Source organism: Maylandia zebra, linkage group LG23, assembly GCF_041146795.1.
Source record: "Maylandia zebra isolate NMK-2024a linkage group LG23, Mzebra_GT3a, whole genome shotgun sequence".
Lineage (NCBI taxonomy): Eukaryota > Metazoa > Chordata > Actinopteri > Cichliformes > Cichlidae > Maylandia > Maylandia zebra.
In genome coordinates, this window is record NC_135188.1 from 47,708,442 (window position 1) to 47,722,795 (window position 14,354).

Sequence of the window (14,354 nt, forward strand, 5' to 3'; positions counted from 1 at the left end):
AAAAAAAGAAAAGAAAATGTAGTTGGTTTTTTTTTAAGAAAAATGTAAATAGATTGTGATCTGTGACAGTCAGAAGTGTTTTCCTTGTTTCCTCATTGGCAGAAATTCAAAAAACATTTTGAATAAAAGCAAAAGAATAGAATCAGCTTTTGGCTTGCCATAGTTTATGATTCTAACCACGGATAGTTAAGGGGCTCAAAGCGAATACCTGATGTAATCCCACCCCCAAACCCCCCCAAACCATGTCACTCTTACTTGACACCTCACCACTATCCTCATACTCTCTGCCACTCCTGACGTCCAGTTCCTCTGTCACAGTCTGGCTGAGGCAGACTGTATGTATTGCAAAAAAGGACTCATATGCAGATCAAAACAGAATGTGAAACGTGACGTGGAATAACAAAAAATGAGCCGTTTATTAAGGCTGGCCAAGAAGTACAAAACAAAAGGCAAAGGTGAAACTAAACAATAAATTAAACTGGGTGAACTAAGATTAAAGCATGAAAAATCCGTGCACGTGGGACCTGACATGGAGACATGGACAAAAACTGGATGCATGACGTGAACAAAGCAGATGACCTGACAAGGAATGACTGAAAACACACGGACTTAATACACACAGGAGGATAATGAGGATAAGTGAGCATAACAACGTCACAGGGGAAACGTAAAGCTAAACACAGGAACACAGAACCTCTTCAAAATAAAATAGGAAACATAATGAAACAAAGATGTGACAACAAAAGACATGCAGCCATGAAACACATAAAGGACAAAGGAGACTTAACAGAGGCGTTGAAAACATACGGGGAAAGTAATAAACAAATGAACTCAGAAAACCCAATGAACTTAAACATAAACCATAAACATCAAAATAAACTAAAACTCAAAACGCTGAGTCAAAAGACCCAGCATCGTGAAATCCTCTTTCAATCACCTCCACAGCACCCCAGCATGTGCTTTCTCTAGATCCACAGAGACATGGCACAACTCTTTTTGACCTTTTTTTATACTTCCACATCAACACTCTCAAATAAATTATTATTATTATTGTTATTATTATTATTGTTGTTGTTGAATCAATAAGTCACTCAAATAGATCCTGGCTGACAAAGTAAAGCAGCTTAAAAATCTTAAAAAGCAATGCATCATGCCACACTCTAAAGAAGTATTTGAGCTTCAGACTGATTGATCAGAAGCTCAAATACACTTAGGTTATGCAGCAGGACAGCGATCCTGCAGTTATTAGAGAGGGAGATCATTTTTTTCACATAGGGACGTGTATGTTTTCCCTTAATAAATAAAATCATTTAAAAACTGCATTTTAAGACATGTTAAAATTTGTTTGATGATCAATCTAAAACATTTCAATATGAATGAATAATTTCTAATGTGAACTAGATTTTCACGGCGTACAGCCTGTGATCAGCTGACCTGCTGCTGCTTGAGGTTTATTGCTTTTTGTGGATTCATACAACTGAATTCAACAAGATGCAAGCAGATGTTTCATGCCTCCTGGCTGATGTCCATCCCCTACACTGACACTATACAGTTTATACTGTCTTAATACTGGACAGTGTATAAATAAATACAGGTAGTATAAATACTGAATTTAGGGAGTAACTCTTAAGTATCACCAACTTAATACAAACTAATATCTGCAAAACTTGATCTGACTCTCGAACGCCTCAACCACTGTAAACCGGTAAAACTTCAAACTCACCATAGTACAACATTGTACAATACCTTAGTTTGTTTTGCAGAACATTTTACTATATGAAAATACATAATTTGTCAAAGCAACATATACAGAACGAATAGCTAATTAAAATGATGACATTACATGTAAGCCTTAAATTTGCAGTTTATCAAATACCACTGAGCACTCCTTACCTCTTCATCCTGTCGTATCCTGTCTTCATACATCATCATTTCAAGTTATCTTGAATTCTTTTATCTCCCTGTGAAATACAGCAGCTGCACCTAGCAGATGCAATATGCAATAAACTGCACACAGTTTGTGAGTTTGCTTATATTTGTTCAATTCAATTCAATTTTATTTATATAAAGCCAAGAAAACACAAAAACAGTTGCCTCAAGGTGCTTTATATTGTAAGGCAAAGAACCTACAATAATACAAAGAAAACATAGATAACTCCAATATCATATGATCCCCTCTGAGGAAGTGTTTTGGTGAGAGTGGGAAAGAAACTCCCTTTTAATAGGAAGAAACCTGGGAGGGGCTGGACACCTGATGCAACCGGTTGGGAAGAAACGACAAAGACACTCTGTGGAAGAGAATCGGAGATTAATAATAACTAGAAAAATTTGCATTTCTTGCGAAAATGCAGTGTGGATGCTTTAAAGCTGAAGCTGTCTGCAAAAACTAGCTGAAAAAGCTGAAAAGTTGCAGAAATTGTAAAAACTTTGCAGAAGCAAAGGAACTTTGCTAAAATGGAATAACTTAGCAGAACTGCAATATCTTAGAGGAAACATAATACTTGGCAGAAATACAATAGCATAGCAGAACTTTGCAGAAATATTGTAACTTACCAGAAACATGATAACTTCTCAAAAATACAAGAATTTAGGTGAAATAGTATAAGATAACAGAAAGAATATATTTAGCCAAAAATACTTAAGCATTACAGAAACACTATGATTTAGAAAAATAGTACAACATAGCAGAAATACTGTGATTTACCAGAGACACTGTGATGAACTATGAATATTGTCATTTTAAATTAATACTATGTTTTAGCACAAATACTCTGGTTTAGCACAAATATTATAACATAGCAGAAATACAATTATATAGCAGAAATGCTATATATAGAAAGAAAAATATATTAAAGTAGAAATGGTATGATTTAGCAGAAATACTGTATTTAGCACAAGTACCAAAAAGTAGCAGGAATACTATGATTGAGCAGAAATACTATGATTGAGCAGAAGTACTAAGATGTAGTAAAAGTACTTTGATTTAACAGAAATACAATTATGGAGGAGTAATACTTTAAAATGGGAGAAATATTGATACATACACAGAGCCTAAAGGGAAGAGTATTTGTGCCATGGAGTGTTAACAAGAATGTGAGGTCCATATTAGAAAAGCTGGTAAAATCATAAAAGTTTGCAGAATTGTAATAAATGATGAATATGAATTACTGGTCTGTGATAGTGTATTAATTTGTAGGGAAAAAAACATGTTGACTAAGGTGGAATCGAACCCACGACGTTTGGGTTGCAGACCCGTGTCATTACCAACTGCCCCACTGGGAAAGAGAGCAGGTACTTGGAAAAACAGGGTGATGAGCAGTCAGAATTAGATCGCGGTGAGAGGAGAAAAACGCCGTATTTTGGAGTTACAAAACGTTGTGTAACTCAAAAACTAGGTGGACTAGAAGCATAATTCTTGTACTGGGTGAATCAGCGGACTCTGGTGTACTTTGACCGCGATTTTCATTGCTCTCTGTACATCCGTCGCTGAGATATGACGAGAGAAGAAACGGCAGACCTCAGATATGATTGGCTGGCTGGGAAGCCGTGCAGGCCCTGATATGTAAATTTGAATGCCTCAGTCCTCACAGAGGATTGGCTGCCTGGGGACCTGGCAGAAATATATAGAAATACTATGATTAAGCATAAATACTACATTTAGCAGAAATACTATATTAAGCACAAATCCTATAAAAAGCAGAAATACTATATTAAGCAATATAAATATCCTATAAAAATCCTATAAAAAGCAAAAATACTATACTATGATTTGGTAGAAAAACTATAATTAATCAGAAATACTATATTTAGCACAAATCTTATAAAACAGCAGAAATGCTATGATTAAGCATAAATACTACATTTACTAGAAATACTATGTTTTAGCACAAATACTATAAAAAGCATAAATACTATAATTTAGGAGAAATACTATATTAAGCACAAATCCTATAAAAAGCAGAAATAGTATGATTAAGCATAAATACTACATTTAGTAGAAATACTATGTTTGAGCAAAAATCCTATAAAAAGCAGAAATACTGTACTATGATTTGGTAGAAAAACTATAATTAATCAGAAATACTATATTTGGCAGAAATACTATATTTTGCACAAATCTTATAAAATAGCAGAAATAGTATGATTTAGCACAATAGTAATAACTTAAACAGAAAAATTGGAAAAGCAAAATGGACAGCTGAAAAAATGCTGAACATGCTGAGGGTCCCTCAAATATACTTGTTAAATGAAAAAAATCAGCAAAAAAATATATAACAGCCACACAATCAGAAATATGTACACATAAGGAAACACACATGCACAGAGAGACACACACACAAGATCCAATTCAGTCACCCAGTCTAAATATATTGAATTTGAATCTTACAATGAGATCATCCCATTAAAAGGCTCTCGCTCTCTCTCTGTCTCACACACACACACACACACACACACACACACGGAGAGAGAAGCAAGTTTCTAGCTCAGTCAAGCAGCCTGGGAGCTGCTGAATTTGAATCCACCAATCAGAGAGGCTGTGTACTTTTTCCCGCCAAAACAGGTGCATGCAGCACAGAGAGACAGGATTTTTGCAGTCTATTTCTCATAGTGAGGACTCCCCTCAAACAAATGACCATAATTTCCTAACCGTAAGGGCTAGAACGGTCATTCTTACACCGTTTTGTTCAGAAGAGACGGGGGAATCTTCCAGTGTTGACAATTTATCATTAAAATATGAATTATTAAAGATATTTGATTTCTAATGCACCATAACTGAGTAGAGCAAAGCAAAAACTGCCTTGACTTGCCCTCAAACAACGCTTTCTAACTCTATTTGGAGTATCAATATCATTCTTTCACCGTAAGAGACAGCAGGCGAACAATCATGGAAATTTTCAGGTCTCTGTGGAAATCCATTGAAAAGATATGACGAGAGAAAAAAGTGGTTCATTTCCAGAGTTTGAAATCTGAAGAAATCTGAGCAAAGGACGAATTTCCTACCCTCAAACAAGTCTAACTCATTTCAGAACGGCAATAGGTGAGAAAATAATTCTTGAATTGTGAGCGTCAGGAGTGTCTGAAGATATACCGGGACAAGCCTTATGTCTTAACTTTGCTTCGTTAAGGAGATATGACGATTCGAATATGCCTCTCATTACAGAAATCAAGCGGTGATTTTGAACAAGCTCTCCATTGACTTTCTATGGAGAGTTTTGCGACTTTGTGTTGGTCTGAGGAGATTTGCCAAAATTCTATAAATCCCATAACAATGATAGTGACATTTTCGGAAAGCCAGCAAAAATACCTACGTTTTGATGTATAATTTGTGGAAGTTGAGTGAAAATTGAGCAAGTAGCAAAAAGTTTTTCGGAAATGAAGAGAAGACTGCAAAACCTTCAGTGGCACACTGGAAGCCAAGTGCATAGCAACCATAACAACGCATGTATTTTGTGAAAAATCACAATTTTGCAACTGAAAACTTTAAGAGGCATAAAAGTAGAATTCAGCAGAATTCTCATATTTAATTTGACCAAACTTGAGGCTTACTGACAGACTGACATTGCCATACAAATAAAATGGACAAAATATTTAACGTTGTATGTATGCGATAGATAGAATAAATTGTAATCTTTTGAAATACTTGATGGTGCATACTGAAGGTGTTTACTAGGTTATTAACAGCATTAGAAAAGCCTCACACACATACTGTAGTAACTGCAGAGGCTCCATAGTGTATTTTCGTAACATGCAAAAGACTCAAATCCCAGACTCAAAGCTTCAGCTCATACAAAACAGCACCTATATTGTGTAGTGGTTGTGAGTAGTAAGCACAACAGCCATGCCCTTTGCTTTCCCTCTGAAATGTGTGCATACGATAGTGACTACATAGTGTAATAGTAGCACAAGGCACTTAAAACTTACTCTTTTCTTGATGTGTTTCCTCTGTGCTGAATCTCCTTCCTGTCTACTGGAATCTATTTCCTGGTTCTAGAGTGCCTACCACATGTTCACCACCAACACATGTCTGAAGCATATGATCAGTAAGGTTCGTCGGGATGCTCATCACTTTGAGCGCTACCAGCACAACAGGGACCTGGTGGCCTTCCTCAACATGTTTGCTAACAAACAGCTGGAGCTGCCCAGGGGTTGGGAGATGAAGCACGACCAGACCGGCAAGGTAGGGCTGACACTGTAATCAGTCAGTGCCCCAATGTCTACATTTCATGACTTTTTGAGGGTCTGAATACAGTTAAACTGTATTCAGATCCTCAATAGTATCTAACTGTTCTACACTTATTCTGTCAAGTATTTCTTACTTTTTAAAAACTGTAATCAAATTAAAAATGATTAACACTTGACATGTGTATCTGTGTGCACACCCATCTAGCCTTTCTTTGTAGACCATAACTGCCGTGCCACTACGTTCATTGACCCCCGGCTGCCTCTCCAAAGCTCTCGGCCGCTGAGCCTCCTCGCTCACCGCCAACACCTGACTCGCCAGCGCAGCCACAGTGCTGGAGAGGTGACCACTCGGCGACTGGTAAGGGACACGTAACGATCATGGACAACAGAAAGTACAGCTACTTAAATTGGTCCTCTAATCATAACAGGAACAGTTACATGTTTTCTTCCTCCGCTTACATATCATGTAAACCTGGGCAGCATGTTTATTGACATCCTGTTTTTATAGCTGGGTGAGGACCCTCGTCATGTTAGCCCACCTGTTCTTCCACGACCTTCCAGCACCTTCACATCTGCCAACAGAGGGCCATGCCAAGACTTAATACCAGTGGGTTAGTGCATGCACAAGCACACACACACACACACACACACACACGCACACACACGTGCACACACACACAAGAATCTGAGAGGAAGAGATGAATACATTTGACAAAAAATTTCTGTTCACTTTTTTCTAGCTTACAATGAGAAGATTGTGGCATTTCTACGACAACCAAACATCTTTGAGATTTTGCAGGAGAGGCAGCCTGACTTTAACCGGAACCATGCACTCAGGTACACACATACAGAAATGCACAGCTTGGCGTTTATATAATGCTTTCCTTAATCTGGTGACTAGATTTTTTCTTTGTTCTCAGTTACTTTGATGCAATGGCATCTGCTGTGATACTTACACATAATGGCCCCTTAAGTCTTGCAAGTGTTTGTAATAGCAGAGAAATAATCACTTCATTTTGGGCATGTCATTTTCAAGCACGAACCCCGGGTTGTAAAAGTTTAAGAGTGCTATTTTTCATGCTTAAAATATATTCAAAAGACATTTCTCGTGCCAGGACTCCACAAACTCCACAAACAACACCACTATGTGTCATTGATGCAGAGCTTTGCTGCCGCACCAATATGGGAGGAAAAACAGCTTTTCTAGATGAAATGTCTGGTACACAAACATTATTTGAAATCATCTTCACTATCCAATCCCTCTGATCCACATCTCCACCGCCTTAACCCTCAGACCTGTCGTCTGTTCCCACGGTTTAAGTTGAGTTTAAGTGCAAGAGTTTTCAGAAAACTCCACATAGACCTTATGATTGCTCCACGGGTCTCAAATGACAAAAAGAATAAAAATGAAAAATCCAAGTTGGTAGATATTTCAGTCCAATTGGGCATAATTTGTTTTCTGTTTCATGGTATAGAGATTGACTTCCTAAAAGTGGTGGTGATCTTGACAGATTTTTACTGAAATATTATTTTTGAGCTAAACTTTATGAAGACATGTTGAATGTGGCTCATTAGGAAAAACCCAGTTAGAACTTAAACGTGTTTTAAGTAGCTTTGATGAGGAACACGATTCAGCTTGCAGGAAACAAACTACAAGAATCAACTTCATACATTAGAGACCTTAGACAAGATGAAAAATATTGCTGTGCCTTGGTATCATATTTAGAAACATTTAAGTATTGCAAGAAAACCTAATTGTCAGAAGAGAAAATCATCAAAGCAGGAAGCAAAGTTCATTGTGCTACTGCTACATTTTTTTTCCATTAATTTTTGAAGTTTTACAACATAATAATCAAAGACATGCACAAACAGCAAGTGCCAAAAAATGAAAATGGAAATAAAAATCAATAATAAAATGATGAAACATTTACAAAAACATATTAGAAATTAATTAAGATTATTGTTAAATGAATATTTAAACTATAAATTGATACAAGCTGAAAACACTAGCCCTAAAATCTGATCATAACCTTCAAATACGCCTGGAAATGTGAAAAGATCAATGCAAAATGTCCTGACTATGATAAATCTGTCGTTGCAAACACAAAAATAAAAAGACTGGGATCTGCTCCAGTTGTCCCTCAAGTAGCCAAAGTCAAAGTGAAATACATGCATAGGATACATTAATGAACAGCATTGCCATTGTAATGTTGCTGTGACAACAGGGAGAAAGTGCAGCTGATCCGCACAGATGGAGTGTCAGGATTGGCCAGGCTGTCGGGATCTGCCGACCTTGTCATGTTGCTAAGGTGACATATTTCTGCTTTACCTCCTCTGTCTTATTCTTTTTTTTCTTGGCTTTCCTTTTTCTAATCGGACTAGTTGTGTATCCCCTTCTTGTTATTACCTTTTTTTTTTTCATTTTCTCGCTGCTCTGCTGAAGTAATTGCATTTAGTGAATTGGTTTCTTTTTTATGTCCCTTCATCCCCTCTCCAACCTTCCATCTGCAGTCTCTTTGAAGAAGAAGTGATGTCCTATGTGCCTCCTCATGCCTTACTTCACCCCAGCTACTGCCAGTCACCTCGGGGGTCACCTGTCTCTTCCCCACAGAATTCACCTGGTAAAAGATCAACAGAAAAGTCATTGTGAAAAAACCCAACACATGCAAAAAATATTATCCACAAACCCTCTCTCACAAATTCATATGGAACCTTTTACTGTGTTTGAGCCCTGCAGAGTACTTTGCTGATATTTTCGTTAAGTGCACTTCACATTGCTGTACAGCTGATTCATGTAGAATATCTGGATTGGCCAACTAGGAAATGTTGACCTTGAACTGAACTCAGAACTCCAGTTCAACAGAAAGAAATTGAGCTCTGAGCTAAAATGAATGACTTTTCACACCAACAATAAAGACTTAATGTTTCTGACAACCATTGGTAAAATCAGAACACAGCTAGTCATGTTAGAGCAGGTTGTTCACTAATCACAGATTTAACTGATCAGTTCATTGTCTGTAAAGTGCAGAAGCTGAACCTGCAACCCAGGTTACAAATAAACACCCTTGTATGACAGCTGCACCACTGTTGTTGTGCATGTGACGAAATTAATTGGCATATTCTTGCTTGGTAGAATTCTGCACATATAAATGAAATTTCTGCTTTATCTGTCAGCTTGTTGACATAACCCATCAAAGTAAACATTTAAGTGTGTGCGTAGGTACTCAGAGAGCTAATGCCAGAGCACCAGCACCCTACAAGAGAGACTTTGAGGCAAAACTGCGAAACTTCTACAGGAAACTGGAAACTAAGGGCTATGGACAAGGACCAGGGAAGCTAAAGTAAGTCAGCAGCTTTGACTGTAGAAGGCATCCTTTCTCATCATTTTTTATTTACCGTATTTTCAGCACTGTAAGGCACACTTACACATCGGGTGCGCTTATGTATGAATTCTGGTTGTGCTTACTGACAACGAAACCGATTTATTGCAGTACACGGCGCTCAGAAATCTGTTAGAAAATGTTTTAGCAGGACTTTGCAAAGCTACAAAGCCGCACCACTGGATGGATTGTTGGAGCATTATGGCTATTGTAGTCAGGCGCCTCGCGGAGGAATCTGGGTCCAAAACACCGTCGGCTTCAGGTCCAAATTCTGTCTAAATTCTTTTATCTTTAATAAAATGATCAGTGTTGCTGCTTTACCAGGTGTAACAATTACAAGTATTTATTACAATTAACGGAGTTAGAAGTTAGCAGGAAGTTAGCTCGCTAGCTTCCACCTAAACATGAGCATGTTCTGACTGAGAGATTTCTGAAAAATTCAAACGTACAGCTCTGCTGTCACTTAAAACATAAATGAAGACAGAAAACTAAACAGCAGTGACATTTGTAGGGTTACTGAAGTTGGGCTAGCTGGTATATAATGATGTGCTAACCCAGGGGTCAGCAGCCTTTAAGACCCAAAGAGCCATTTGGACCCAGTTTCCACGCAAAAGAAAACACTGGGAGCCGCGAATACTTTCTGACATCTAGAATGAAGATAACACTGTATGTATTGTTGTTTTACCTTTATGCTTTGTTTGAACAACTAAGGTGTGTTGCTTATGAAATCCATGAAGTGCTACAGAGAAAATTACATTTTATTTATGTAATGAACACATTTGAACTCTTAAAGAAATATAACCAAAGGAAAGACACCCAGCTGAACTAAAATGATCCAGCAAACAAAAACTGCTGTGAGCCACCCTTATATCGCCTTTGTGCTTTTGGAGCCTTGACCTGACTTTTAAAAAATAATTGGGAAAAAAAGCACTATGCTGCTAAAAAACGAAAAATAGATATTTGCAAAATTCTGCCTAAATATGTATTTTACCTGGGGATGGGTATCGTTTAGGTCTTATCCGATACCAGTACCAAACCGGTACTTTTGAAACGGTGCCGGTGCTTAAACGGTGCTTAAAGAATGGAGAACACACAATTGGTCCAAAAACCTCTCATGTTCACGGTGGAGAACAGCTGCTGACATAATGTGGATCTGAAGATCCATAACTGACCTACCTGGGGCTGAAAGTCTCGATAAATGCACAGCGTTTCGGCGGGTACACCGGCTTCCACGAGTGTGACGCTTATTTTGAGCGATGAAAAAATAATATAATATAATTTCATTTTTATATTTCAATATCACAATAATCTTCCAATTTAGAACTACAAGTTAAAAAAGAATATAAATAAAATACACTTCAGCTAATAGCTTCTAATTTATTTTCCCAAACCACGCAGAGCCGCACTATAAGGACTAAAGAGCCGCATGTGGCCCCGGAGTTGCAGCTTGCCGACCCCTGTGCTATGTGATCGCTAAGTTAGCATAACTCCCTTAACACTGGAGTTATTCCTCCATCCCTGAAAACTGCTTCTGTCACTCCAATTCTCAAAAAGCCTGGTGCAGATCCCAATAGGTTTGATAACCTCCGTCCTATATCCAAGCTCCCCTTTATTTCAAAGATCCTTGAGAAAGTTGTTGCCTCTCAGCTTCACTCATACCTCAATAACCATAATCTCTACGAACAATTTCAATCTGGTTTCCGCCCCATCATAGTACAGAAACTGCCTTGTTAAGGATTACCAATGACCTGCTATTCTGATGACACCCAGCTCTACATTTCCTCCAAACCCAATTCATCCCTCCCACCTACCTCCCTCTCAAACTGTCTTATGGAGATTAGATCCTGGTTCTCCTCCGATTTTCTCAACCTTAACAGTAATAAAACAGAAGTTTTACTTGTTGGCACGGCCTCTACCTTAACCACAGTTGTTCCATTAACATTGAAAGTTCTCCCACCCTCCCCTCCCCTCAGGTTAAGAGTTTGGGTGTCATACTTGATAATACTCTCTCATTCCAGTCTCACATGAATTACATAACCCGGTCTGCTTACTTCCACTTACGTAACATTAGCCGACTCCGTCCCTTCCTTACTCTCCATGCTGCTGCCGTCCTCGTCCACAGTCTTATTACTTCCCGGATCGATTATTGCAACTCCCTCCTATTTGGTCTCCCCAATAAGTCCCTCCATAAACTTCAACTTCTTCAGAATTCTGCTGCCTGGGTCATAACTCGCACTCCCTTATGAGACCAGATGACCCCAATTCTTCAACAGCTTCACTGGTTGCCCATAGAAGCCAGGATAAAAATCTTAGCTCTCACGTTTAAGTGTATTCATAACCTTGCCCCTCGTCATCTCTGTGATCTGCTTCATATCACCACAGTTTCCCGCTCTCTCAGATCTTCATCTGCCACTCATCTTGTTGTTCCTTCTGCTCGCCTCACCACTGTGGGGCTCAGAGCTTTCAGTCGCCCTGCTCCTCGGCTCTGGAACTCACTTCCTTCAGCCTTAAGAAATATGGATCCCCTTCCCTTATTTAAATCACAACTCAAAACCTACTTGTTTGAACTGGCTTACTCGCTTTAATACAGATTTTACTTGCTGTCAAATCATGTTTTTTTGTTTTTTGTTTGTTTGTTTGTTTTTAATTTGTTGTTTGTGGTTTTCTGTATTTTAATTTATTAGAATCTATTTTAATCTACTATTTTATTTGATGTCTTTTTCTCTTGTAAGGTGACCTTGGGTTTTAGAAAGGCGCCCTCAAATAAAATGTATCATTATTATTATCATTATTATAACATAAACACAGTGAAGTTAGAGGAAGAACACTAACCTTTTTCCACTCGATGAAAGTTAACGTGAGGGTTCCTGATGGTTAGGGACAAATGTAATCACATGGCAGGATGCTGTAAACGGACCAAACTTCAGTCAGGAGAACAACTGAGATAATCCATCCACAATACGAGGTTAGTCATTAATATACTGCAACAACAGGGGAATAGAGCAGCTGGAGAGAATATGACATTAATGAGTCAATGGTACGAAAATGAAGCAAGCAAAAAAAATGAACTGAGTAAAGTTTGACTTATCTGCCTGTTTTGTTTCGCTTAATGCGCCTTATGTTCCGATAAATACAGCACTCTTTGTCTGCTGGGAGTTGTCTGTCTTCACTCTTGTCTGTCTGTCTTAGACTGATCATCCGTCGCGACCAACTCCTGGAAGATGCCTTCAACCAAATCATGTGTTACTCCCGGAAAGACCTACAGCGGAGCAAGCTCTATGTTAGCTTTGTCGGGGAGGAGGGGTGAGTGTCTGGGAGGGGCAAGGAAGGGAAGAAAAGAAAGAAAGGAAATCTAAAGTCTAAATGTGTGTGTTTCAGGTTGGACTACAGCGGGCCCTCGAGAGAATTTTTCTTCTTGGTTTCCAGAGAACTGTTTAACCCTTATTATGGTCTGTTTGAGTACTCTGCCAATGACACCTACACCGTTCAGATCAGTCCCATGTCTGCCTTCGTTGACAATCACCATGAGTGGTAAAAGTCAATTTGAAACCCCGCCCACACACACACACACACACACACACACACACACACACACACACACACACACACACACACACACACACACACAGTATTTAACTTTTGTGTTTGTGTGTGCCTCAGGTTCCGATTCAGTGGTCGCATTTTGGGAATGGCTCTGATCCATCAGTACCTGCTGGATGCCTTCTTCACCAGACCCTTTTATAAAGGCCTACTTCGGATGTATGTTGACACACAATACTCAAATGCACATGAAATGTCTGTATGTATACGCCCACCTGCCATTTTGTTAGGTACGCCTGAGCAGCTGCTCGTTAACACATATATTCTATGTTTTCGCTCGTCTTGAGTGATATCACATTCTTAATCCAGGGTTTAATATTTTGTGGGCCAACATACTGCAGCTATAACTATAGCTGCTATAGAAGTGTGTTCTGGGTCAGTGTGTGTTTACAGCACACGCCAACCCAGCCCATCTCCAGCCCTCTTGGCATTTCTTCAGCCTTGGGCCGATCCCTACTCTCCAGGCCCCAGCAGATACTAAAATAAGGAGAGGAAAAAAACAATCAGTCCAATCAGAATCAGCTGTTTCTGCCCTGACGCTGTCCCCTTCCCCTGCAGCTGAACCCCAAACCACACCAGCCACAGCAGTCTTCTGACAGCTGTCCAGCGCACCTATTGAGCCAATAATATGACAGCAACTTAATGCTTGTAGACATGGTCGCAACAACCATCAGAATGGACAAGAGAGGTGATTAAGTTACTTTGAAGTGTCATTGTTTTTAGTGTCACACCGGCTGGTCTGCTATTTCAAAAGCTGGGAATCTAGGATTTACAGAGAATAGTATGACAAATATAGAATATCCTGTGAGTGGCTGTTCTCTGAACATGTGTTGATGCCAGAGGTCAAAGGACAATGGCCAGAGCACTTCAAGCTGATAGTAATGTGAAAATAACCAACCAACCAAAGCAGGCAGAGGAGCTTGGTGCAGATGCACTACACCAGGTGCCACTCCTGTCAAAATCTGTGAGGAATGTTTCTAGCATCTTGTTGAATGTCTGGCATCAAGAATTATGGCAGTTCTGAATGCAACAGGGGTCCACCTCAGTACTAGAAATACGTACTTAACAAAGTGACTAATGTATACACAGTTTGCTGAAATATATATATGTACATTTTTAAACAGATTTTAACTGTGAACAAGAGCCAGTGTGAGGATAAGTTAATCTGTATGTGGGTCTAAGACAGCAGAC

The 14,354-nt window shown here is 38.9% G+C and overlaps 1 protein-coding gene across 3 annotated transcripts in view; it reads left to right on the forward strand.

Moving 5' to 3' along the window:
* The window catches only part of hecw2b (HECT, C2 and WW domain containing E3 ubiquitin protein ligase 2b), a 73,111-nt gene that overhangs the window by 47,762 nt on the left and 10,995 nt on the right, over positions 1 to 14,354 (forward strand). For all 3 annotated transcript variants that reach the window (XM_076880387.1, XM_004564093.4, XM_076880388.1), the window contains 10 exons: positions 5,993 to 6,178; positions 6,389 to 6,541; positions 6,692 to 6,794; positions 6,924 to 7,020; positions 8,409 to 8,492; positions 8,695 to 8,804; positions 9,404 to 9,524; positions 12,753 to 12,866; positions 12,942 to 13,094; positions 13,224 to 13,322. In XM_076880387.1, the coding sequence (XP_076736502.1) occupies positions 5,993 to 6,178; positions 6,389 to 6,541; positions 6,692 to 6,794; positions 6,924 to 7,020; positions 8,409 to 8,492; positions 8,695 to 8,804; positions 9,404 to 9,524; positions 12,753 to 12,866; positions 12,942 to 13,094; positions 13,224 to 13,322 (1,220 nt within the window). The remainder of the gene's footprint in view (positions 1 to 5,992; positions 6,179 to 6,388; positions 6,542 to 6,691; positions 6,795 to 6,923; positions 7,021 to 8,408; positions 8,493 to 8,694; positions 8,805 to 9,403; positions 9,525 to 12,752; positions 12,867 to 12,941; positions 13,095 to 13,223; positions 13,323 to 14,354) is intronic.